Source organism: Somniosus microcephalus, chromosome 3, assembly GCF_052327205.1.
Source record: "Somniosus microcephalus isolate GS21.2 chromosome 3, FLI_Smic_1.0, whole genome shotgun sequence".
Lineage (NCBI taxonomy): Eukaryota > Metazoa > Chordata > Chondrichthyes > Squaliformes > Somniosidae > Somniosus > Somniosus microcephalus.
Window position 1 is genome coordinate 120142138 of NC_140989.1, and position 23786 is coordinate 120165923.

Genomic DNA, 23786 nt, shown 5'->3' on the forward strand with positions numbered 1-23786 from the left:
TGTTGTCAGGGGCCCATCGCCTTTGCTGTATCCAGTGCACTCAGCTGATTCTTATATGGAGTGAATCGAATTGGTTGAAGACTGGCTTCTGTGATGGTGGGGACCTCTGGTGGAGGCAGAGATGGATCATCCATTCGGCACTTCTGGCTGAAGATGGTTGCGAACACTTCAGCCTTGTCTTTCGCACTCGCGTGCTGTGCTCTGCCATCATTGAGGATGGAGATGTTCATGGAGCAGCCTCCTCCCGTTAGTTTAATTGTCCACCACCATTCACTACTGGATGTGGCAGCACTGCAGAGCTTTGATCTGATCTGTTGGTTGTGGGGTTGCATAGCTCTCTCTAGCATGTTGTTTCCATTGTTTAGCATGTATGTAGTTCTGTGTTGTAACTTCAGGTTGGCACCTCATTTTTAGGTACACCTGGTGCTGCTCCTGGCATGTTCTTCTGCACTCCTCATTGAACCAGGGTTTGTACCCTGGCTTGATGCCTTCTGAAAGTCCATATATGCAACATCTATTACGTTACTTTGATCAACCTTCTGTTACCTCATCAAAGAATTCAATCAAGTTAGTCAGACAAGATTTGCCTTTAACAAATCAATTCTCGCTCTCCTTGATTAACCCATGCCTTTCCAAATGGAAAAACTTGCATTTATATAGCTCCTTTCATGACCACTGGACATCCCAAAGCCAATTAAGAACTTTTTCAAGTGCAGTCACTGTTGAAATGTAGGGCAGCCAATTTGCACGCAGCAAGCTCCCACAAACAGCAGTGATAATGACCAGATAATCTGTTTTAGTGATGTTGATTGAGGGATAAATATTGGCGAGGACACCAGGGATAACTCCCCCTCTTCGAAATAGTGCCGTGGGTTCTCTTATGCTCACCTGAAAGCAGACGGGGCCTTGGTTTAACGTCTCATCTGAAAGACGGCACCTCCGACAGTGCAGCACTCCCCCAGTACTGTACTGAAGTGTCAGCCTAGATTTTTGTGCTCCAGTCTCTGGAATGGGACTTATCCCACAACCTTCTGACTCAGAAGTGAGAATGAAAGTTTATTTTGTCCCTGATGAGTTTCCAATAACATCCCCACCACCAATGTTAGGCTGACTGGCCTGTAGTTTCATGGTTTATCCCTCTCCCCATTCTTAAATTGTGGTATAGCATTCGCAACCCTCCAGTCCTCTGGCGCTACTACTGTATCCATTGAGGATTGAAAGATTTTGACCAATGCCTCTGCTACCTAAAGTGTGGTGCCCAGAATTGGATACAAAATTTCAGCAGGGGCTGAACTGGTGTTTAAAGCCCAGGATCCCATATGCTTTGTTAACCTGTCCTCTCGCCTTCAAAGCTTTGTGCACCCCAGGTCTCCTCTTGCACCCCCTTTAAAATTGTACAGTTTAATATGTATTGTCTCATTCTTTCTACCAAAATGTGTTTCTCTCTCTCTCTCTCTCTCTCTCTCTCTCTCTCTCTCTCTCATTGAATGTCATCTGCCATGTGTCTACCCATTCCACCAGCCAGTCTGTGTCCCCTTGATGTCTATGCTCCTCACTGTTTACTGCACTTCCAAGTTCAGTGTCATCTGCAAATTTTAAAATTGTGCCCTGTATCTCCAAGTCCAAGTCATTAATGTATATCAAAAACAGCAGTGGTCCTAGTACTGAACCCTGGGGAACACCACTGTATACCTCCCTCCAGTCTGGAAAAACAGCCATTCACCACAACTGTTTCTATCCCTTAGCCAATTTTGTATCCATGCTGCTACATCCTTTTTTTATCCCATGGGCTTCAATTTTGCTCACAAGCCTAATATGTGGTACTTTAACAAACGCCTTTTGAAAGTCCATATACACATGGACTACACGGCCCTCATCAAAAATTTCAATCAATTTAGTCAAACATGATTTGTCCTTAAATCCATGCTGGCTTTCCTTTTTATTAGTCTATGCTTGTCCAAGTGGCTATTAATGTTCTCCCAGATTATTGTTTCTAAAAGCTTCCCCACCACCGACGTTAAACTGACTGGCCTGTAATTGCCAGCTTTATCCTTCTCCCCTTTTTAGAACAAGGGTGTAACATTTACAATCCTCCAGTCCTCTGGCACCACCCCTGTATCCAAGGAGGATTGGAAGATTGTAGTCAGCACCTCCGCAATTTCTACCCTTGCTTCCCTCGGCAACCTAGCTGCATCCCATCCGGACCAGGTGACTTATTCACTGTAAATACTGGCAGCCTTTCTAGTACCTCCTCTATCTCTTTATCTCATTCAGTATCCTGGCACCCTCCTTGTTTACCATAGCTTTGGCGAAGTCCTCTTCCTTGGTAAACATCGATGCAAAGTATTCATTTAGGCCCTCTGCCATGCTTTCACCAATAGATCTCCATATTGGTTCCTAAACAGCTCCTCTGCCAAGCCTTTTACTGTTGATATGCCTATAGAGGACCCTTGGCTTACAAATATATATAAATCTGTTTTGAAATTTTCGATTGACCAAGCTGCAACAGCTTTTTGGGGGAGGGAGTTCCAGATTTCCACTACCCTTTGTGTGAAGAGGTGCTTCCTAACATCACCCCCGAATGGCCTCACTCTAATTTTAGTTATGCCCCCTTGTCTGGACTCTCCCACCAGAGGAAATAGTTTTTCTCTATCTACCCTATCAATTCCTTTAATCATAAGCACCTCAATTAGGTCACCCTTCATCTTCTTTACTCCAGGGAATGAAAACCTCATCTATGTAACCTGTCATAATTTAACCCTTTTAGCCTGGTATCATTCTGGTGAATCTGCAGCACCCCTTCCAAGGCAAATCTAGCCTTCCTGAGGTGCAGTGCCCAGAACTGAGTGCCGTACTCCAGGTGGGGTTTAACCAGAGCTTTATATAACTTAACATAACTGCCACCCCTTTGTATTCCAGCCCCCTTGAGGTAAAGGCTAACATTCATTAGCCTTTTTCATTATTTTTTGTGCCTGTCCACTAACTTTTAGTGATTTCTGTACTTGGACCCTTAAAAATCTCTGCTCATCCAGTTCCTAGCTACTCGCCATTTAGAATTGCCTGTCATGTGGATCCAGAAAGTTGCAAAATAGTTTTTCTCCTCCAAACTACAGTTTGTAAAATGGTATGAGTTAATTAACTACAATGCACAGATTTGTTTCTTATCTGGTGAGCTGGAAATAACTTATTCATTGGTGCAGAGACTTTGATGGGATGCAAAGACTCCAGTAGGTGTACAGTATTATGTGTTTTTTTTTTTTTAAGTCAGTAATGGAATATTGTTGAGTAATGGAACCCAAAGTGGGTTCAGTTGTATAATTAAAATCAGTCATTCCTGATTTTTTTTTAGCCCAATCTTTGTGCAGTACTTGCATGGTTAGTCTCTCGTGTCCTTTTTTTATATGCTACTTTTTCTGATTTGGGTTTTGTGACCTAACTTGGTGGTCATGAATCTCAGAATTTAACTTTTAAAAAGGTTAAAAATAACAATCCCGAGATGAAATAACTTGTGTTTCTAATACCATAAATTAGAGGAATTAATATTTGTTTAATTTACTCATTTCCCCCAATATTGTGTACCAAAGATGCGCCTCTGATAAATAATGGGTCTAGGTGCAAAGTAATGAGTGGGCAGTTGTTGATTTTTGTATGTATGGAATGAAATGGTTATTTTAGTTTAAGCCAGGCTGGGAATTAAAGTTGTCTTTTAAATCTTAGACTAACGCCCAAGATTGGTTTCCCGTGGAGTGAAATCCGCAATATCTCCTTCAATGACAAGAAATTTGTCATCAAACCCATTGACAAGAAGGCACCGGTGAGTTCATCCACTTGGGATTATCTTTCTGATCCATTTTGAAAGTTCTAAACTTTTAGGAAAAAAATATGCCTGTTTTTATGAATCAGCACTTGGATTTCATGTGCATTTCAAAAGACAGTTTAATAGGATTGACACTTTTTAGTTTTCAGCTGAATGTTGCTGTTTTGTTCTATGTTGGTACTTCAAAAGCAGCACCTTCTTGGCATTAAATTCATTTTGCTACAATACTAATTAAGTGTGTCTCACTCTTCACACACTAGGTAAATGTCTTGTAATAAAATGTAAGGGAGAGTGCTCCTCGGCCTGGGAATCCAGTGCACAGCTCAGCACAGTTCTATCAAATAGAACATACCTATTTCTGCATTAGTCAAAGGCTAGACTGCAGCAAGTACTTGGCTAATCCAGATTACTCTGGCTACTTTTGAGATAATCTGTAAAGCTGCTTTTATGAAGGGTAACCTGGCCTGAGTATAAAGATTCGGATGCCCTATTTGCACTAGGTTTGCCCATGCAGCACGGTCTTGTACACTGCAGTGATGCCAAACGTGAAGTATATTGAGTGAAAGGGGTACTTTTGTGCTGTTTTGTACTGACCAACCCCAAAGACTACTTGTAGTCAAGACCGGAGTGCCCTATCAGCTCCTCCATCATTTAAAATTTTGCACTGATCTTGTCATCTACATGCTGTTTAGCATATGTCCCACAATCAGTAGCATATGTCCCACAATCAGTATGCAGGTTATCATATAGGAGGACAGTAGAGTATGTATGTTACTAGTGTTGGTGAGTAGAAAATGAGGAATCGGCAAGTGATAAAGTAAAGAGCTCTTGATATAAAGTGCCACCCTGTGTGTACTTTCATGGAAGTGCTGTGTGAAAGTGACGGGCGGGGTGTGCCTGTATCTGGTTCTTCCATTCACTGTCTGTTACATTGTGCCACTGGAACACACGGGGGGAAAATCAGCAATGGCATGCATAACACAAGATTCCTACCAATGCCATCGATGTTGAATTGGAGCCTACATAATTTGAAAATTGAATAGACAGACCACCCTCATTGGGCACCAGTCATACACTAACATCTAATTATTCATGGTTGATGATTTCTGGGCATCCCCTTATTTCAGTCGGTGTTGATGTTTCGTATTATTTTGATAGTTAGTGATGTTCCTCTAACTGTGTCTAACAGTGTAGCAGTTGGTCAGCTGGGTTGATCTAGATTTTCACTAGCCAGGAGTCTGCAAGATGGAGCAATTAGCAGTGGCTGTGCTGTATGTGAAGTTGTTTTAAACCTTAATATTTATAAAAAAATAAAGAGCTTGTGTTTATATAGGGCCTTTCACGATCTCTGAACTTCCCAAAGTACCTTCCAGCCAATGAAGTACTTCAGAAAATGCGGCAGCCAATTCATACACAGCAAGGTCCCACAAACGACAATGAAATAAATGACCAGATAATTTGTTTGTGATGCTGGTTGAGGGATCAATATTGGGCACAACACCAAGAGAACTCCCTGCACTTCTTCGAATAGTGCCATGGGCTATTTTACATCCACCTGAGGGGTCAGATGGGGCCTCGGTCAAACCTCTCATCTGAAGAATGGCACCTCCGACAGTGCTGCACTAAAATGCCAGCCTAGCTTGTGCTCAAGTGTCTGGAGTGGGGCTTGAGCCCACAACCTTCTGACTCAGGTGAGAGTGCTACCACTGAGCCACGACTTCCCTTTTACTTCAATCTTGGATTAGTGAAGCCAAAAATAAATTAAAATAACTTTACTAATTCTAAGCATGAAAATCTGTTTGTATCGCAGCTGGAAATAGATCCAAACTAATGCCAACTTGATATCTGCCTGCAGGGGCTCGGTATAAACTAAGTAGCCCAGGTGATGTTTGGGCACTCTGCTACAACTTGCATTGTGACACATGTAACTACATATCTGCATAATAGGTTCTGTGACCACTGCTTTGCAGTTCGCCTTCTCTGTGTCTCTGTTCCCTCTCGGTGTCTCTTGCTGCCCACAGAGAGGGTTAAATTATGAGGAGGGATTACACAAACTAGAATTGTATTCCCTGGAATTTGGAAGATTTAAGGGGTGATCCGATCGAAATTTTCAGGATATTAAGGTGAACAGATAGGGTAGATAGAGAAACTATTTCCACTGGTTGGGGAATCTAGGACTAGGGGGCTTAGTCTAAAAAAATTAGAGCCAGCCCTTTTCAGGAGTGAAATTCTGAAACCCTTCTACAAAGGGTGGTAGAAATTTGGGACTCTCTTCTACGAACGGCAGTTGATGCTGGGTCAATTAATTTTAAATTGTAGATTGAGAGCTTTTTGTTAACGTCTGCCTCTCTGCCTCTTTCTCGCTCTGTTTCTCTTGCTCTTTTTCAGCCGTGGCTCAATTGGTAGCACGCTCGCCTCTGAATCTCAAGGTTGAGTGTTCAAGTCCCACTCCAGAAACTTAAACACACAGGCTGTGAAATTTGGCACCCTAGCGCCAGCTTTTAAAGTCAGATTCAGTAAAAAGTGGCAGCTGCCTTGCTTCTGCCCACTTTAGCATGTCCCGTGGCAGCTGTCATTTTGGGCAGGCCAGCAGCACAACTGTTGCCCTCTCCAAAACACAATCAGCTGCATGAGGGACCCCCCCACCAGCAGAATTTAAAGGGATCATCAACAACATGCAGCTGACTTGCTTTAATTTCTCCTGGCTCTCTGTTTGTGCAACTGAGTTTTCTACAGTTATTTAAAGTTGATGAGGTGATGGGGAATGGTGCTGCAAGCAGAGAATGCCTTGCTTCTGATTCATGGGTTCTGCTCAGACCACTTGCTCCGTCGTGGGGGCTGTACTTGCAGTCACCCTCGCACTCTAGTATGACCGGACAATGGAGCAGAGACCGCGGAAAAGACAAGATGCTCAGAGGGAGGGGCAGGAGGGCTTTTGGCAGGAGGCCTTCTCCATCTAGGGTCTTCCGAGAGCACTTCTCCGACCTGCATTTAAGCCTCCTGGCAGTGTATACAGAGGCTCTGCGTCACCAAGGAGGTGGTCACTGAACTCTACCACGACCTGCAGCCTCGGAGCAGGGTGACGACAGCTCTGCCAGTGGCCCTCGGTGACACTGGCCCTGAATTTTTTTTCCCCACCAGATCCTTGGTCTAGAGTAGGAGACCTAGCTAACATCTCCCAGTTTGCCATCCATTGCTGCATCTGGGTGGTCATGGAGGCTCTCTGTTCAGAGAGGTCAATGTAGTCCCTTCTCCTGGAGTAGAGAGAAGCAGGAGGAGCATGCATGTGCTTGTGTCAGGATATCTGTCCTCCCCCATGTTGCAGGTTGCCATCAACTGCGCACATGGCTTTGAGCGCTGCTTAACAATCCTAAGATGTACATCAACTGCAAAGGCTACCACTCATATTTAATGTGCAGTTGGTGTGTGGCCAGGCCCAGCACATCATGATGGTGAATGCCCAGTAGTATCCTGGCAGCTGTCATGATGCCTTCATCCTGCGCCAGTCCCATTTCATGGTGGTCTGCTGCACGCTGCACAACTTGGTCGTCATGACCGCCCTTGCTACCACAGTTTCCATGACCACCTCAGAAGGAGGAAGGGAGGAGGCATGCAGCAGATCCCTGTTCCGGATGGGCTGTCAGTGAACACCTCGTCAGAATCCACTTCCCCTGAATGAAACCCCAGATCCCTGTTACTCCCCACCTTCCCATCCCTCTGCCACAGAAAGTCATCGTGTCCTCTTGGGCACAAAGCTGAAATGAGAGCCACCACAAAACGAGCATTCCAATTTATAAATTAATCAATTGAAAACTACGTAACAAAGTCAACTAACCACCCTTGTGCATGCCCTTTGTGTCTGTCAGTCATGTTCCTTTGCCTACTCTGGTGCTCCTACAGTTTTACCCCAGTAGTTGCTGACAAATTGTGGGGGAAGCTGCAGGTGGCCTTTCAGGCTGACCTCAAGCAGCTCTGGGCCTAGAAGGCCTGGCTGTAGACTGCACCACCTTCCCATGGGCGGAAGCAGCAGCAAGGGCACAGGCAGAGTGGCAGTGGTGGGAGTAGGAATGCGGTCATCATGAAAGGACACAGGTTCTTGCTCCACAGACCCACTGCCACTCTTTCTCCCCCCACCACCACCCCCCCCCCCCCCCAGGGTGGTGCCTCCACATTCCTAGCAGTCTGTTGGAGGACAGATTGCTGGACTGCTGTGAAACCCTACAAGCCCCTTCACACTGGTAAACCCAGCCACAATGGCAGCAGTCTGAGCTTGTGTGTGGCAGCACTTGGACGTTAGGTCGCTTCTGCTTGTGCTGCAATAGAAGTTGCAACATCGCCCATCACACCCAGCATCATGGTTGGATCCAAAGTGTTCTGCTGGAGTTGCTCATCGATTCCATCCTGGAAATCATGGGCTCCAACCTCTGCGCAAAGCCCTGTGCAATGTTGGAGCTGGACTTCTCCATGCTCCTTGACACTGATGAGAGGCTCTCTGGCAGGCCTGCCATTGCATGCCCATTACCCTTCCTCTGTAGACTGCCCCATCGAATTCATCATCTGAGTTCTCTGCAGCAGAACTCGTACATGAACTCGCCCTCTGGGAAGCTGGTTCCTGAGCTCTTTCCCCCTGGCCTGGCTGCAGCCCACTCGTGCCTGGTGACTCTCCACGTGCAGATTCCGCCTCTATACTACCCTCAAGTTCGTGCAGTGCCATTTTCTGAGCTGGTGCCTGGGAGTGTCACATCGAATAACGGTGCCTCTTCTTCATTCTTCTCCTTTACTGCATCGGGGTCAGGCTGGGCTGCTGGCAGTTCTTGTGTATCAAAAAGGAGAAAAGTGCAAGGATTGAGTTGTGGTGAGGGAAGCTGGGGGATAAGTAAGATTACAAGCTTACACCATCAGCAGCTTGTAAGTGTGAAGAGATTGTGGGATGGGGGGGAATTGGAATGTGAAAAGAAGGATTAGGTATGAGCAAACCATCATCAGCAATGCTTTCAATCTCTCCGCTTGCCTCCACCTCGGTGACTGCCCCTCCAATTATCTCCACATCGTCTCCCCCAGCACAGTGAGGTTCTGAAGATGTGCTTCCCCCTCCACCTGTCTGCTGCTGCTCACGCCTGTTATGTGCCACCTTGGCCTGCAAGAGAAAGGGAAGGGAAGTGTCAGTGACTGGTGCAAGGTGCTTCGGTGATGCGGCTGTCACGGTGAGTAGCTGGCAGTGTGCGCAAGGTGTGAGATGTGGGTGTGAGGATTGCAGCAATTAAGGGTGAGGTATGAGTCATGATTGCTAGAGATTAGTGATGGGGGTATGGTGCATTGAGCAGTGTGAGGCTAGTGGTGCAGTTGAAGAGGCATTCACTCATGACCACTCGTGCGGTCAAACTTCTTGCGACATTGGGTCCAGGTCATGGGGGCACCACATGCGGCACTGACTGCTTCTGCTATCTCCTCCCACTGCCGCCTTGCTTGCTGCCTGGAAGGCCTCCTGCCCCCCTGCAGGTAGAGGGCCTGTCATCTTCTGTACACCCCCAGGACCAAGGCCACCTGCATCTGCGAACCTCCTTGCCCCCTCTTCTCTGTTGAGCCATGGCTGCATGCAGAGTGACAATGAGGTGCTCCTGCAACAAAGCATCTCCCCTTTAAGTAGTGCTGAGAGCCTAGGCAAATTTTTATTGTTCAATAGACTGCACCTGATATTGGCCCCCCTCTTGAGCGCTAAGCCAACCAGCAGCGTGTTTAGCGCTGAGCTCAACGTTCCAATCATGTAAATGAGCAGGCAGTGAATTTTGCGTGCTGCTTGCACCACTTTGGACGCGGCTCCCCGTGTCTGGTTTTGGGCCTAATCGAATTTCACCCCCAAAATCTGGGCTGGAAGTACAGCACTGAGGGAGTGCTGCACTGTCGGAGTTGCTGTCTTTCAGATGAGACATTAAACAGATCATCTGCCCTTTCAGGTGGACGTAAAAAAAATCCCATGACATTATTTCGAAGAACAACTGGGGAGTTCACCCTGGTGTTCTGGCCAATATTTTTCCCTCAATCAACATCACAAAAACAGATTCTCTGGTCGTTATCACATTGCTGTTTGTGGAATCCTGCTTTGCACAAATTGGCTGCTGCGTTTCTTATGTTACAACAGTGACTACATTTCAAAAGTACTACTTTGGGATGTTCTGAGGTTGTGAAAGGTGCTATACTGCTTCTCTTCCCACCCCCCAAAACCTGTCTGTCTGTCTTTGGTGCTCTTTCTCTCAACCCCCCTCCCACAAAAAAAAAGTCAAGTTCAGGAATTTTCAATACCCACAAGTCATTTTTCCACTTTCTTTTTTGGATACAATAACAATTGAAGCCTGAAGATAAATATTTAATACCTCTCTTTTCTGCTGTTAAATGGACAATGTTATCAAAGCTTCCAGTAGATCAGTGCAGTATGTAGTCTCTAATAACCAAACATTGCTTCCAAACTGTACACATGACTCACCCTAGACTGTTCGCTTTTGCAGTGAGTCACACCTCATGACTTTAGTCATTGCTATGGAGTCGGTGCAGTATTGTATTGTAAATCAATATTGGATTATGCAGTCAGAGGAGTGAAAAGGTCTTTTAAGCACACTGAACTGATTTGTTCCTCAATGAAAAATCCTTTTTACAACATACATTCTGTTTTTTGGAATATTTCTGTCTCTTTCCTGGGATTAGTTCTGGATTGTTCTAGCGCACAATAGGCAGAATGACCTCCTGTGCTTTCATGTTTTAATGCTGATTCTAATGTCTTCTGAACTGTATAGAAGTTTGTTTTTCCACAGTATCTAAAATGAGGCCAGAAGTTGTGCCCATCACGGCCAAGGTGTTGGTTTGTCGGAGTGCTTTAGTGATGCAATCGCACTGTGAAAGCTGTGCAATATTTAATTTGCAGCACCATTTTATATAGTACGTGTATAATGGAAAAGATACTGCTCCTTGGCAACCTACAAAGCATCTTCTGCCCTCCAGTGTTGAGTTAGTACATACTGTAGCAGATAAACCCTCAAATAGTGAGGAGATAGAGGAGCAAATCTAATGTAAAAATAATAGAGCAGTAATAGGGACTTCAATTACCCAAATATGTTTCAGTGGGAGAACATCTGGGTAATAATCATATTCTAATTAGGTTTAAAGTAATTATGGAAAGGGACAAAGAAAAATCAATGGTGAAAATACCCAATTGGAAGAGAAACAATTTCGGTGATTTTGAAGAGATCTAGCACAGGTGGACTGGAAACAAAGATTGACCAGAGAAACAGGAAATGAGCAATGGCAGGCCTTCAAGGTGGAGATAGTTCAGGTACAAATCAAGCATATTCCCATAAGGAGGAAAGATGAGCATCTAAAGCTAGCACTCTGGATGACACAGGAAATGGGGTTAAAATAAAACTGAGGTTTATTACAAATGTCAGGTACTTAATACAATGAGGGCAGGGGGAAATTTAAAATGGATACAAGAAGGGCATAGAGAGAGTATTAGAAGATTAGTAGGTAATATAAAAGGGAACCCAAAAGTGTTTTATAAACATATAAAAAGTAAAAGGATAGTTAAAAGAATGGTGGGGCTGATTAGGGACAAAAAGGAAAATTTTCTTGTGGAGGCAGAGGGAATGACAGAAACTGAATCAGTACTTTGCATCTGGCTTCACAAAAGAAGGGGATGAAGTTAATGTAGCCGAGGAGGGGGGAGTAGAGATATTGGATGGGATAAATAGATAGAAAGGAGGTGCTGAATAGTGTTGCTCAAAGTTACCACGTCACTTGATCCTGATGGGATGCATCCTAGGTTGCTGAGGGAAGCCAGGGTGGAGATAGCAGAAGCTCGGACTATCTTTCAATCCTCCTTTTGATATGGGAGTGGTGCCAGAGGACTTAGAGGATTGCAAATGTTACACCCCTGGTCAAAAAGACGGATAAACTAGCCAATGAGTCTCAGTGGTGGAAAAGCTGCTGGAGACCAATGTTCGCTATAAGCTGCGCAGCTCACTGCTAGTCCCGCGCAGCCCGGGACCAGTTTTGTGCAGGTGCGAAACTGTGAATGGGCTGCACAGCCCCTTAAAGGGGCCACGCACCCACAAAAATTGGTTTGTGGAGGGGGGGGGGGTTTGGTGGGAGAGGAGGGAACATTGTTAGAGATCATTGTCGAGGACAAAATTAATTCACTTGGAGAAGCATGGGTTAATAAGGGCTAGCCAGCATGGATTTGTTAAAAGCAAGTTGTGCCTGACTTGAGTTTTTCTGATGAAGTAACAGGGTTGAGGAAGATAGTGCAGTAGATGGTGTATATATTAACTTTCAAATGCCTTTTGATAAAGTATCTCCTAACCGACATTCAGAAAATAGAAGCATTTATGATATTAGAGGATGGTGGTAACTTGCGTACGTAATTTGCTACGGGATAGGAGGCAGACTGGTGAAATGGGCAGACACATGGTGCATGTAATTTAATGCAGATAAGTGATGCACTTCGGAGGAGAAACAACAACATGGAGAGGCAGTATAATCTAAATCTTCTTAGGCAGTCCCTCGGAACCGAGGATGACTTGCTTCCACAATGAGCTCGCATGTGACTGATTAGTCCAATGTGGGACCTACAGTCTCTGTCACAGGTGGGGCAGATGGTGGTTGAAGGGGCGGGTGGGTGGGGTGCTTGGGTTGACGTGCGCTGCCTGCGCTTGGCTTCCGCTTGCTCCCGGCGAAGAGACTCGGTGTTCGGCGCCTTCCCGGATGCTTCTCCTCCACTTTGTGCGGTCTTGGGCCAGGGATTCCCAGGTGTCGGTGGGGATGTTACACTTTTTCAAGGAGGCTTTGAGGGTGTCCTTGAAGCATTTCCTCTGCCCACCTGGGGCTCTCTTGCCGTGCCGGAGCTCCGAATAGAGCGCTTGTTTTGGGAGTCTTGTATTGGGCATGCGGACAATGGTGCTATTTTGAAGGGGATGCCAGAGCAGAGGGACCTGGGGGTGCATATTCAAGAATCTTTGAAGGTGGCAAGGCAAGTTGATAAGGCAGTTAAGAAGGCGTATGGGATACTTGGCTTTATAAATAGGGGCATTGAATACAAAACAAGAGTCATGCTAAACCTTTACAAACCACTGGTTAGGGCTCAGCTGGAGTATTGTGTACAATTCTCGACACCACACTTAGGAAGGATGTCAAGGCCTTTGAGACGGTACAGAGGAGATTTACCAGGATGAGATGAGGGACTTCTGTTATATGGAGAGATTGGAGAAGCTGTCATTGTTCTCGGAGCAGAGCGGGTTAAGGGAGAGCTAATACAGGTATTCAAAATTGAGGGGTTTTGATAAAGCAAGTGAGGAGAAACTGTTTCCAGTGGCAAGTGGGTCAGTAACCAAAGGGGTCAGATTTAAAATAATCAGCAAAAGAACTAGAAGGGGAATGAGAATTCTTTTCACACACGAGTTAAGTTCTGGAATGCACTAACTAGATGACTTGTTTGGGGGTTGCCTATTTGTACATATTTCTTATTCATTTGTTTGAATTTGATGGTGGAATCCAAATCCATAACCTCCACAAGGCAATTGGACATGTACTTGAAGAGGACTCATTTTCAGGGTTTTGGGGGGGGGGGGAGAGCTGGGCTGTGGGACTAAATTGGACAACTCTTTCAAAGAGCCGCCACAGGCAGATTGGGCCGAATGGCGTCCTGTGCTGTAAGAATCTTGCGATTCTACCCAGATATTGGCACAAGGCAGCATTTCATGTGATATATTCAGATGTACTGTCTCTGTTCTACAGGATTTTGTTTTCTATGCTCCTCGGCTGAGAATAAACAAGAGAATCTTGCAGCTGTGTATGGGCAATCACGAGCTGTACATGAGGCGCCGGAAACCTGACACCATCGAAGTGCAGCAGATGAAGGCCCAGGCACGAGAGGAGAAGCACAAGAAACAGCTAGAGAGGTATGGGGTCCAATCTATTGTTTTCGCCCATACTTGCTGCACATATTGAAAGTAAATTCACTTCACCCTTGACTCAATGATTGCACTCTTACCTGAGTCAGAGTTGGGTTCAAGACCCACTCCAGAAACTTGACCACATAATCTAGGCTGAGTGAGTGCTGCACTCTCTGAAGTGCTATATTTCAATGAGACATTAAACTGAGGCCCCAGCTACCTGTTCAGCTAGACATAAAATATCCCGTGGCACTATTTAAAGAGTGAAGTGTCCTGGCCAACAATTAACCCTCAACGAACACCAACAGAAGCAGAGTATTTGATCATTTAGCCCTTTGCTGTTTGTGGGACCTGGCTTTGTGCAAATTGACTGCTGCGTTTCCTACATTACAACAATGACTGTAATTCAGAAGTAATCCATTAGCTGTGAATGCTTTGGGGCATCCTGAGGTTTGTTCTTCACTTCGTGTCACTTTCCTCCACTGCTCCTTTTCCTTCAGGACCAACTCTGCTCTTCAGCATTTTTTGAAGTAATTCTCCCACTTGTAAACACATTACAGGCTTAAAAACCCAGATATAAATCTCGATTATTTAGTCAGAGGCTAATTTTTAAATGCTGTGCAATATTTAGCTTTACAGCACTTTATAATTGTTTTATATATAGAAGATGCCCATCCTCCAACCTTCTGTTGTGTTTTCAATGAGTGAGTAGTTGATTGTGTAATTCTGCTAGATTAGCTTCCCATTGTGCACTGGCCTGGTTTATTGACAATGTCATAGATAAGTGCAATCAACTCTCAACCGGGGCAGTTGTAAGTTGAGCATGAGTAGCCCTATTAATGCACTTTAAATTCATGATCATTTAGATTTCAGTAAAGAATTTAAAAGTTTGATTATTCAACACTCCTTGTCACTATTTCCTGAACATGCTAAAATTCTGCCCTGTAATAGTAGGGGCAGTGATGTAAAGAAATTGCATCTTGCATTTAATGCTTTCTTTCAGGAAAGTGGGGGTTAATATAGCTATGGAGTAACAGCCCTTTTTTTTAAACACATCAACTGGGAACTATTTGAGCCTCTTCCATGTGCAAGAGGAAATCACTTATTTTATGTGAGCCACATCAGTCGCCATTGAATGCAGCAATGCTGTCTTGCTTTGTACACTCAAACTGGTACAAATGAGCAACCATTTAATCTCGACCCAAAATCGCCAAGTGCTGGTGAAAGATATGAGGGAAGAGGAGGAGTGTGGAAAATTAAGACAAAGAATTGGAGGGAGATACAAGCAGAAGATGGTGATTCCTATCTCCTGGGTACAAGAGGAAATGTACCGTTGACATTTTAAAGTGGCTGTAACACCAAGCTTGACTTTAGAACCATAAACCTTTAACCTTTCTATGTGCAGGGCACAGCTGGAGCAAGAGAAGCAGAAGAGAGAAACGATAGAGAAGGAGAAAGAGCAGATGGAGAAGGAAACTCGAGATTTGATGTTGAAGCTGAAACAGTATGAGGATCAGACAAAGCAAGCTGAAAAGGGTAAGGGTAAATTCACAGCACTCTACCTGCTACTGTGCCCAGTCTCCAGAGAATGGGCATGTGGAAAAATTGGGACTGCTTGTCTGGTTCTTTACTAGATTTTATGGATGGGCCACCACAAGGTCAGTCACTACACCTAACTTATATGATTGGGAGTGTCATGCTTTATAAATTATATCTAAAGGCTATCTGCTGTCTTGTACTACATTCCTGTTAGGTTATTTCTGACTAGGTATTTGAATGAATTGTTGTACATGCTATAACCAGCTTTTGGTGCTTATGGTTTTCGCAGATGAATATGCTTTATATTCTAAGTGTGGAATGTGCAATAAAGGTGTTATTTTGAGGGGGTGGGGGGGAAATGAAATGCTCCAGGGATCAGAAGAAGCAAAGCTTCATTGTACTTGCAAGTCATCTCTTGAATTGGGTTATTTTTAATTGCTATTTAATTTGGATGCAGCTGTGTTAAGGTATTGTGGCCAGTCTAAGTAAAACCTACACCTAGCATAGACTGGCCCTACTCTTTAAAATTATAGGTCTCAAGCCCAATCATAATTTTATCTGTTGATGCCACCCTGCAGTGCTGTTCCATGGCGTCTAATGGGTATGCTTGTAGCACCCCTCTTAATGTAGAGTATTTTGTTTTTCCTATTTCTTGCTGAAACCTGATTTTTATATTTCTTTGAATGGATTCAGCCTTCTCTTCCTCATTCCCATTCCCCCCTTTTTTTTTCCTCTTTCCCTCACCACCACTGCCCCCCCCCCCCCCCCAAAAATGTACTTTAAAAATTATTGTGCTGGAACTTTGGTCAGGTAACCATTTCCTGAACTGTACCTCCACTTCCTGTGAACTGCTATCTTCACTATTGCCTATATACAAATATCTTGTTTCACCATTTTGTAGTCTTGTAAATCAGTAATTCTAGTATGATCCTGTAATTACTCTGCATTAAGGAGAGGTGTTGCATGCACCTGGTGAGGTGAGAGTGACTGCCCTTGATCTCAAGGCAGCATTCGAGCAATTGTGGCACTAAGGAGCCCCAAGTCAATAGAGACCAGGGGAAGCCTCTAGTGGCTGGAGTCATACCTAGCACAAAGGAAGTTGATTGGCCTCCAAAAACCACAATCATCTCTGCCCTAGGTCATCACCTGGAGTTGCTCAGGGCAGCATTTTAGGCTGAACTATCTTCAGCTGCTTCATCAATGACCTTCCACCCATCATAAATTCAGAAGTCGGGCTGTTCGCTGGTGATTGCAGAGTTTGGCTCCATTCATAATTCATCAGATAATGAAGCAGTCGTTGCCCGCATGCAGCAAGACTTGGATAGCATCCAGCTTGGCTGAATAGTGGCAAGTAACATTCATGCCACAAGTGCCAGTCAATGGCAATATCCAACAAGTGTCTAACCAACTCCCCTTGACGGTCAGTGTAATTACCATCACAGAATCCCCCGTCATCAACATCCTGGGGGTCACCATTGACCAGCAACTCAACTGGACCAGCCACATATATACTGTGGCTACAGAGCAAGTCAGAGACTGGGTATTCTGTGGTGAGTGGCTCATCTCCTGACTTCCCCCCAGTGCTGCTCCCACCTACAAAGCACAAGTCAGGAGTGTGCTGGAATACTCTCCATTTGCCTGGATGGGTGCAGCTGCAACAACACTCTTAAAAGCTCAACACATCCAGGGCAAAGCACTTGATCATCAGCCCATCCACCATCTTAAAAATCCACCACCAGTGCACCATGGTTGCAGTGTGTACTATCTACAGGGGCTTCTTTGACAGCACTTCCCAAAACTGAACGCAGTACTCTAGATGCCGTCTAACCAGAGCTCTATATAACTGTAGTATAAATCCCACTCCTTTTGTATTCCAGCCCCCTTGAGATGAAGGCAAACAGTCCATTAGCCTTTTTAATTAATTTTTATACCTGTCCACTAGCTTTGTGATTTCTGTACTTGGACCCCTGAAGCTCATTGCTCCTCTACAGTTCCTAGCTTTTCACCATTTAAAAACATAAATGGGTGAGAAGCCACATGCTTTGATTCACCTCCTAGAATCAGCCCACTGAGGCCTGCCTGGGTTATTTCAGTTCCAGTCCAATCCTCCTTGGCTACCTGTTGACCTCCACTTCTGGTTTTAAAGTGAGCATTAGATGTTGTAGATTCTTCCCAGCGACTGATGCCCATGCCACCGCTTTGATGTTTCCTGATCCTGAAAAACTTGCATGGACAGTGTGTGAAGCAGTTTGCTTTGATGCTGCAGTTAGTGAAATGCAGCCTGACACTGGAGCTGGGACCTGATCAGATCCGAGGAGTGAGACTTGCTGGAGGAGGCAGTCTCCGTGCTATTTTAGATATGTTAATACAGAGCTGATTGGTCACTATGAACATACCAAGGATGAGACAATGATTGCTCTATTTTATCTTGGATCCTAGACTTGGCTGAGCAGATGCAGCGAGCTCTTCAACTAGAAGAAGAGAGGAAAAGAGCCCAAGAAGATGCTGAACGTCTAGAGGCTGAACGCTTGGATGCCCTCCAAGCTAAGGAGGAGTTGCAGAGACAAGCTGAGGATCAAATGAAGAGCCAGGAGCAATTGGTAAGAACTAGTTTGCCCTATCTTTAATTGAGGCAATGGGGCTTCCCTCATTGGTGTAACTAAAACTTTCAGCTGCACAAGATGTTGGTTTATTAAAGATTCTTGTATCTCCATAGTCCCTGCATCATGTGTACTGTATCTGCAGATGTACACTAAGTTTAAGGCATGTAGGGGATAGGCCTGGGTTTGAGACATTTAGTAGTTTGAGAGTTGATGAGCCTTTACATGGCTTGAGAGCTTTGATTTAAAATTTCATTTGGTATGAAGAATGCCATGCATTATGTTTATTAAATCTTTAGCTATTAGAAAATAGTTGATTGTCATTCAAGTGTTTTGTAATTTATAAATCAGAATTCTATTGTTCAAAAATTGGGTAAGCCCTAGAATTGAAGTGAGGAAAAGGAAAACCAAATGGGCAAAGCCCAGCTGTTCTGGGTCAAACACCAATAATGCTTTCGGTTGTTAAATGTCTTGGCTCTCGAATATAAAAACTACTTTAAGGATGCATAGAATGTTTGGAATTTTCCTTCTGCAAGTCATGAGCATAGATTATATTGTAACTATATGCACTGATTTCATGAAACTTCCAGAATGGATGGGTTGTTTATCTGTGTAATATAGTATAATTCTCAATGTATGTACTTGGTTTTCTATTCTGTAACAGTCTTCAGAGTTATCTGAATATACAGCCAGGATTGAAGAGCTAGAGGATGCCAGGAGAATCAAAGAGGAAGAGGCATATAAATGGCAACACCAGGTGAGGTCCTATTACTGTAGTTAATGCCCATATTTATGTGAAAGACCTGCTTGGGAATAAGGAAGCATTTATTTTAATGTGACCTCGTCAAATCTGTGGGATTTAGCTAATTGCAGCAATAGTATCTTAAGGTGCTTTTTATGCTTGACACCTCTGCTACTCCTGCCCACGTTATACTGCTGCCTTCTCTGGGCCTCTGCCAGAGCGTGGTTGAGGAGGCAGCCCACTGAGTGTTATACCAACCTCTCTCTTGCTGAATGCAAGACCCACCAAAAAAGTATGTGTTGCTATGGGCTGTGTGGAGTTTGGATGGATTATGCTCGAGTGCCATTGACCATAAGTGCCCTACACACCTGCAGGTGATATGTCCGCATACCGAGGCCATCCTCCACTAAGTGCACTGCGGTTTATGATTCAGCTCACCCCTTGTCGCGGATCGATCCGGATCCATCTGCAGCAGGATTTCTTTTTAAATGAGGCCCTCCCAAACCAACCTATGATGTCTTTGTGCATTTGTGTCCTTTACTAATTAATTAAACTCCCATGTTTTAATTTTCACAAAACTCAGATTTTCCTTTGGACCTACTTTTCAAACTAGCCCATTCAGTGGTCTTTGAGTAAGTGAGCTGGATCCCACATCTGTAAAACATGTCCTTGACTGGGAATAGAGTTTCTGCTTTGGGCGTGGCTGGCAATCTATAGTTCAAATTTTCGCTCCAACTTATTTGCATAATCACAAATGTAAAATTGTCCATGAGCCAGCACAATTGGGCAGCATTTTAGAATGTAATTTTTTATTTTTTTCATTAAAATATATTCCTTGATGTATTTGAGGTAAACTGGTGCAGTTTTATTATTACAGCTGATGGATTTATCAAAAAAATAAGCATTTTTAATCCGTGTCTAGTCCACCACCTGTATAAACCTGATTTTAAATAATTGAAAATGACTTTTTATTAAAAAAAAAAAAAAAAAAACATTTACTAGCTATGCTGTGTACAACCGTCAGTTTCTACGTAAATTAAATATTTTTTTTAATATTTAAAAGCTTTTAACAGGTACCTCATACTGCCCTTGCACCTAAATTTAAAAAAGCTTAATTTGAAGAGCCTTCTTTGAAGGCCTGCAAACAGGTGCAATTAGTGGAAACTCACCAGGGTGATTAATTCAACCTATTCACAGCCGGGGTTCAGGTCCTCTCGTGGTGAACCTATTCACAGCCTGGGGTTCGGGCCCTCTCGTGGTGAACCTATTCACAGCCTGGGGTTCAGGTCCCCTCGTGGTGAACCTATTCACCGCCGTGGTTCGGGCCCTCTCTGAACCTATTCACAGCCGTGGCTCAGGTCCTCTCGTGAACCTATTCACAGCCGTGGTTTGGGTCCTCGTGGTGAGCCTATTCACAGCCTGGGGTTCAGGTCCTCTCGTGGTGAACCTATTCCAGCCTGGGGTTCAGGTCCTCTCATGGTGAACCTATTCACAGCTGTGGTTTGGGTCCCCTCGTGGTGAACCTATTCACAGCCGTGGTTCGGGCCCTCTCTGAACCTATTCACAGCTGTGGTTCAGGTCCTCTCGTGAACCTATTCACAGCCGTGGTTTGGGTCCTCGTGGTGAACCTATTCACAGCCTGGGGTTCGGGTCCTCTCGTGGTGAACCTATTCACAGCCTGGGGTTCAGGTCCTCTCGTGGTGAACCTATTCCAGCCTGCGGTTTGGGTCCTCGAGGTGAACCTATTCACAGCCTGGGGTTTGGGTTCTCTCGTGGTGAACCTATTCACAGCCCAGGGTTCCCCAGGTAACCATATTTTTGCAGTGGAACAATCGTGTGACCCATATGTAGAGACTGTTGATGGATCCTGATTTTTGCAGTCAGGGAAAGTTTTGTTTCCCTGTCTTGCAGTTCACCTAAGAATGCAAGCAATTACTTTGGTGGTGAGAATATTGCAGCTTCTATATCGCTTGGAGTAGCGCACTGATCTGAGATAGCCTTGTCTCGAGCATTTTCTTGCATCCTTCCCATAATACAGCATTGAATGCTGGCATGAGTAAAATGTACAGGTAGGCAGGGGTGTATATTAATTTTATCCTGCTATATCCAATACTTGTTCAATGGGAGTTTGACTCTTACTGGCTTGAATTACTCCATCCACCATATCTGGTCCTTCCTCAAAGTTTAGGAGGAGTAGGGAGGTGTGCGGTGAGCACCATTGCATTTAAGTACAAAGCTGCAGAATTAATGCTGGGGCCGATTCTGTGGCCTAGCACTTGCAGGGTGACTCCTCTTGGAAATTCGGGGGCTGCGTGCCTTTCATTATCCTGAGGCACGAACCTTGTAAGTACTGTTTCCCGCACGCGCGCGCACTCTATATATTGGCTGCTATTTCGTTGAACCACTTCTATGTTTTAGATGATTAATTGAATCTAACTTTTGATGCATTTTATCAAGAAGTCTGTATACTAAGCCTTCATATTAATCACTTCAGGCAAGGATGGTCCAGGATGATTTGGAGAAAACAAAGGAGGAGCTGCACATGGTATTATCTGCCCCTGCTCCTCCACCCCCTCCACCAGTCTATGAGCATCTAGAAGAGAACGAGCATGAGCATGAAGATGAAGAGAATCATACCATGTACAGTGCTGATCTCGCAACTGAAGGCATCTTGGATCACAGAAATGAAGAAGATCGTGTGACTGAAGCGGAGAAGAATGAACGAGTGCAGCAGCAACTGATGGTAAGGAGTTGTATTTGCTGTGGTGGATAATAAATGGCAGCATGCCATGTGAAATGGATATTCAATGTATGGGCTGTTTTTTAGGGCTGATGTGCATAACTGGTTAAATATAGGACTGAAGGTCAGAAGTATAGTAAATGCTCAATTATTCTATGAAGTATTTTTGGTTATTGTGTTGCTTGGACTGTGGAACTGTAATTGTGCAGCACACTGGTCAAGGTAGAATAATGCACATTCTTGGATAGAGAAATTTCAGTTTTATTTTACCTCTTGTAGAAATCTAACCTGTGTAGAGTCCTTGTTGTATAAAATCCTAGTGAAAGATAGAAGTTTGGCAGTCTGAGCTTCCCATTTCATACTTGTGGACTTCAGAGGCTCAAGCTTCAGCATGACCTGGATATATTGCTAGCCTAGATATTCTGCTGGGGGTTGACCTGTCTGGGGAAAGTCTGGGCTAAATTAAAGAAGCTCTGGTTTATAGTCTCGAAAGGTGATTGAAGGAGATGTGGTGGGGCCTTCTCGGGTATACAAAATACTAAATGGGATGGACAGATAAATGCAGTTGATTACTTCAAATTGAAGCCAGAAGATTGGTGAAAAGGAAATTTTAAAACCATTGGAAACAATTTAAGTACGCTGATAAATTGGAGGCTGAGAGAGAAACTAGTTGAGGTAAAAACATTTGGGATCAAATGCAATGATTGCTTTACCTGTGCTTTAATTGCCATGTTTTTTTTGTTGAGGGTTGACTTTTTTTTAATTCGATTGTTCTTCTCTTCCATCCCTCCCCATCAAAATGCAGTTATTGAGTACTGAGCTCGCGCAAGCCAGAGATGAAAGCAAGAAAACTTCCAACGACATCATCCACATGGAAAATGTCCGAAAAGGACAAGACAAATATAAGACACTCCGTCAGATCCGGCGAGGCAACACCAAGCAGAGGGTGGATGAGTTTGAATCTATGTAAAATTTCACTGACGGCAGTACTTGTGCATTGCTCTACACAGGATGAGAAACTATTTGAAGTATTTTACTTTCCTCAGTGATCACTGGAGCAACCAGCTTGGATTCTAGAATAGAGAGGCTGGGTGGGCCCTCAGCCTGAAGTCTTCAATTATTTTTTTTCTTCACTTTGGTTCTGCCAAGTCTAAATTTTATATTTAAAAAAAAAAAAGTGTCCACATTTTGAATAGTATTTTTTTTGAATATCTTCATTCTTGAGCAATGAACCAGATTGTTGGTCATGAAATTGTTTTAAAGCATTTTTGTAAGCTTTTCAGTGCTTGAAGAAAACCCACCAGTCTGAAATAATGTGCTTCAGTGCATAAATGATTGTTTGGTGCCAAAAATAGTTAATGAACAAGTGTTTTTTTGGAAAAGGAAGGAAACTAGCCTATGTCCTAACATTATAGCTGAAATGGCCAAGATTATGAATTTGAGAACAGGATTTTCACTGAAAGCAAATTGCTCCATTGCATCACTTTGTGCCACAAGCCATAGTCACCGATGTGAAAAGATGATTTTGAATAGTGCTCGCCACTCTGCAGATGAGGATTCATATTAGATGTAGCAAATATTAGTGGGCATGTGCAGACTGTACAGTGACTACACAATGATCAATGGCACGCACATGATTGAAACACTTAAGACACTATCACCTCTCTGCATCTTGCTGAAGATTACCTCCAATTATGAACTTCCATAGGTTTTAATGTAATCACAATTTATCAATGATCACCTAGTACAGTTCACTAAAAAAAAAAAAAAACAACAAATAAATAACTTGTGGGGAAAAGGTTCCTGCTTTGTATATTTTTGCTATTACAAGATTTGTGCTTCAAAACTTTAAGATGTCAAAGTTACTATCTATAACTGAATAAAAGCTAGTTTTGTGTGGTACTGAAGCAAATCTGATTTTTTTATTTTGTAGAACTGAATATATTTGTAAAGATTTTTTTTTATTTTAGACCAAATGAGGAATAAAGCATGTTTGTAAAAATTCAGTGGCAAGAGCAAAATCTCGTGCTGTATTTAATCTGATCAACTAACAAAGACAATTATTGCAACTTAATATGCCAATCTTTTAAGTTAGACATTGTGAATCCTCAGATGTAAAGGGTTTGTAATTTAACGTTGTATGTTCTCCATACCTTGATGAGCAAAGCAAAACTGTCACACTGTTATCATACACTGTTTCATAATGGTGTGCTTATCAAAATGGCCAGCTCTGCTCCTCTAATCTATATTCTGCACTTTGTACTTGCAAGTCTTGTACTAATATGTTTTTTGCAATGTTGAATTGCATCTAATAAAGATTTTGGCAATGATTTTGGGCATTTACTCCCTTGACCTTGCTCCTGCCATCAGTCCTCCATTTATGTTCTGGAAGAGTGTGCACATTGAAAAC

The 23786-nt window shown here is 43.7% G+C and overlaps 1 protein-coding gene across 3 annotated transcripts in view; it reads left to right on the forward strand.

The window, feature by feature from the left end:
* The window catches only part of ezrb (ezrin b), a 97554-nt gene extending 73848 nt beyond the window's left edge, over positions 1-23706 (forward strand). For all 3 annotated transcript variants that reach the window (XM_085981536.1, XM_085981534.1, XM_085981535.1), the window contains 7 exons: positions 3718-3814; positions 13598-13761; positions 15161-15291; positions 17734-17894; positions 18559-18651; positions 21131-21379; positions 22182-23706. In XM_085981536.1, coding sequence (XP_085837662.1) covers positions 3718-3814; positions 13598-13761; positions 15161-15291; positions 17734-17894; positions 18559-18651; positions 21131-21379; positions 22182-22346 — 1060 coding nt within the window. In that variant the 3' untranslated portion in view covers positions 22347-23706. The remainder of the gene's footprint in view (positions 1-3717; positions 3815-13597; positions 13762-15160; positions 15292-17733; positions 17895-18558; positions 18652-21130; positions 21380-22181) is intronic.
* The last annotated feature ends 80 nt before the right edge of the window (positions 23707-23786 follow it).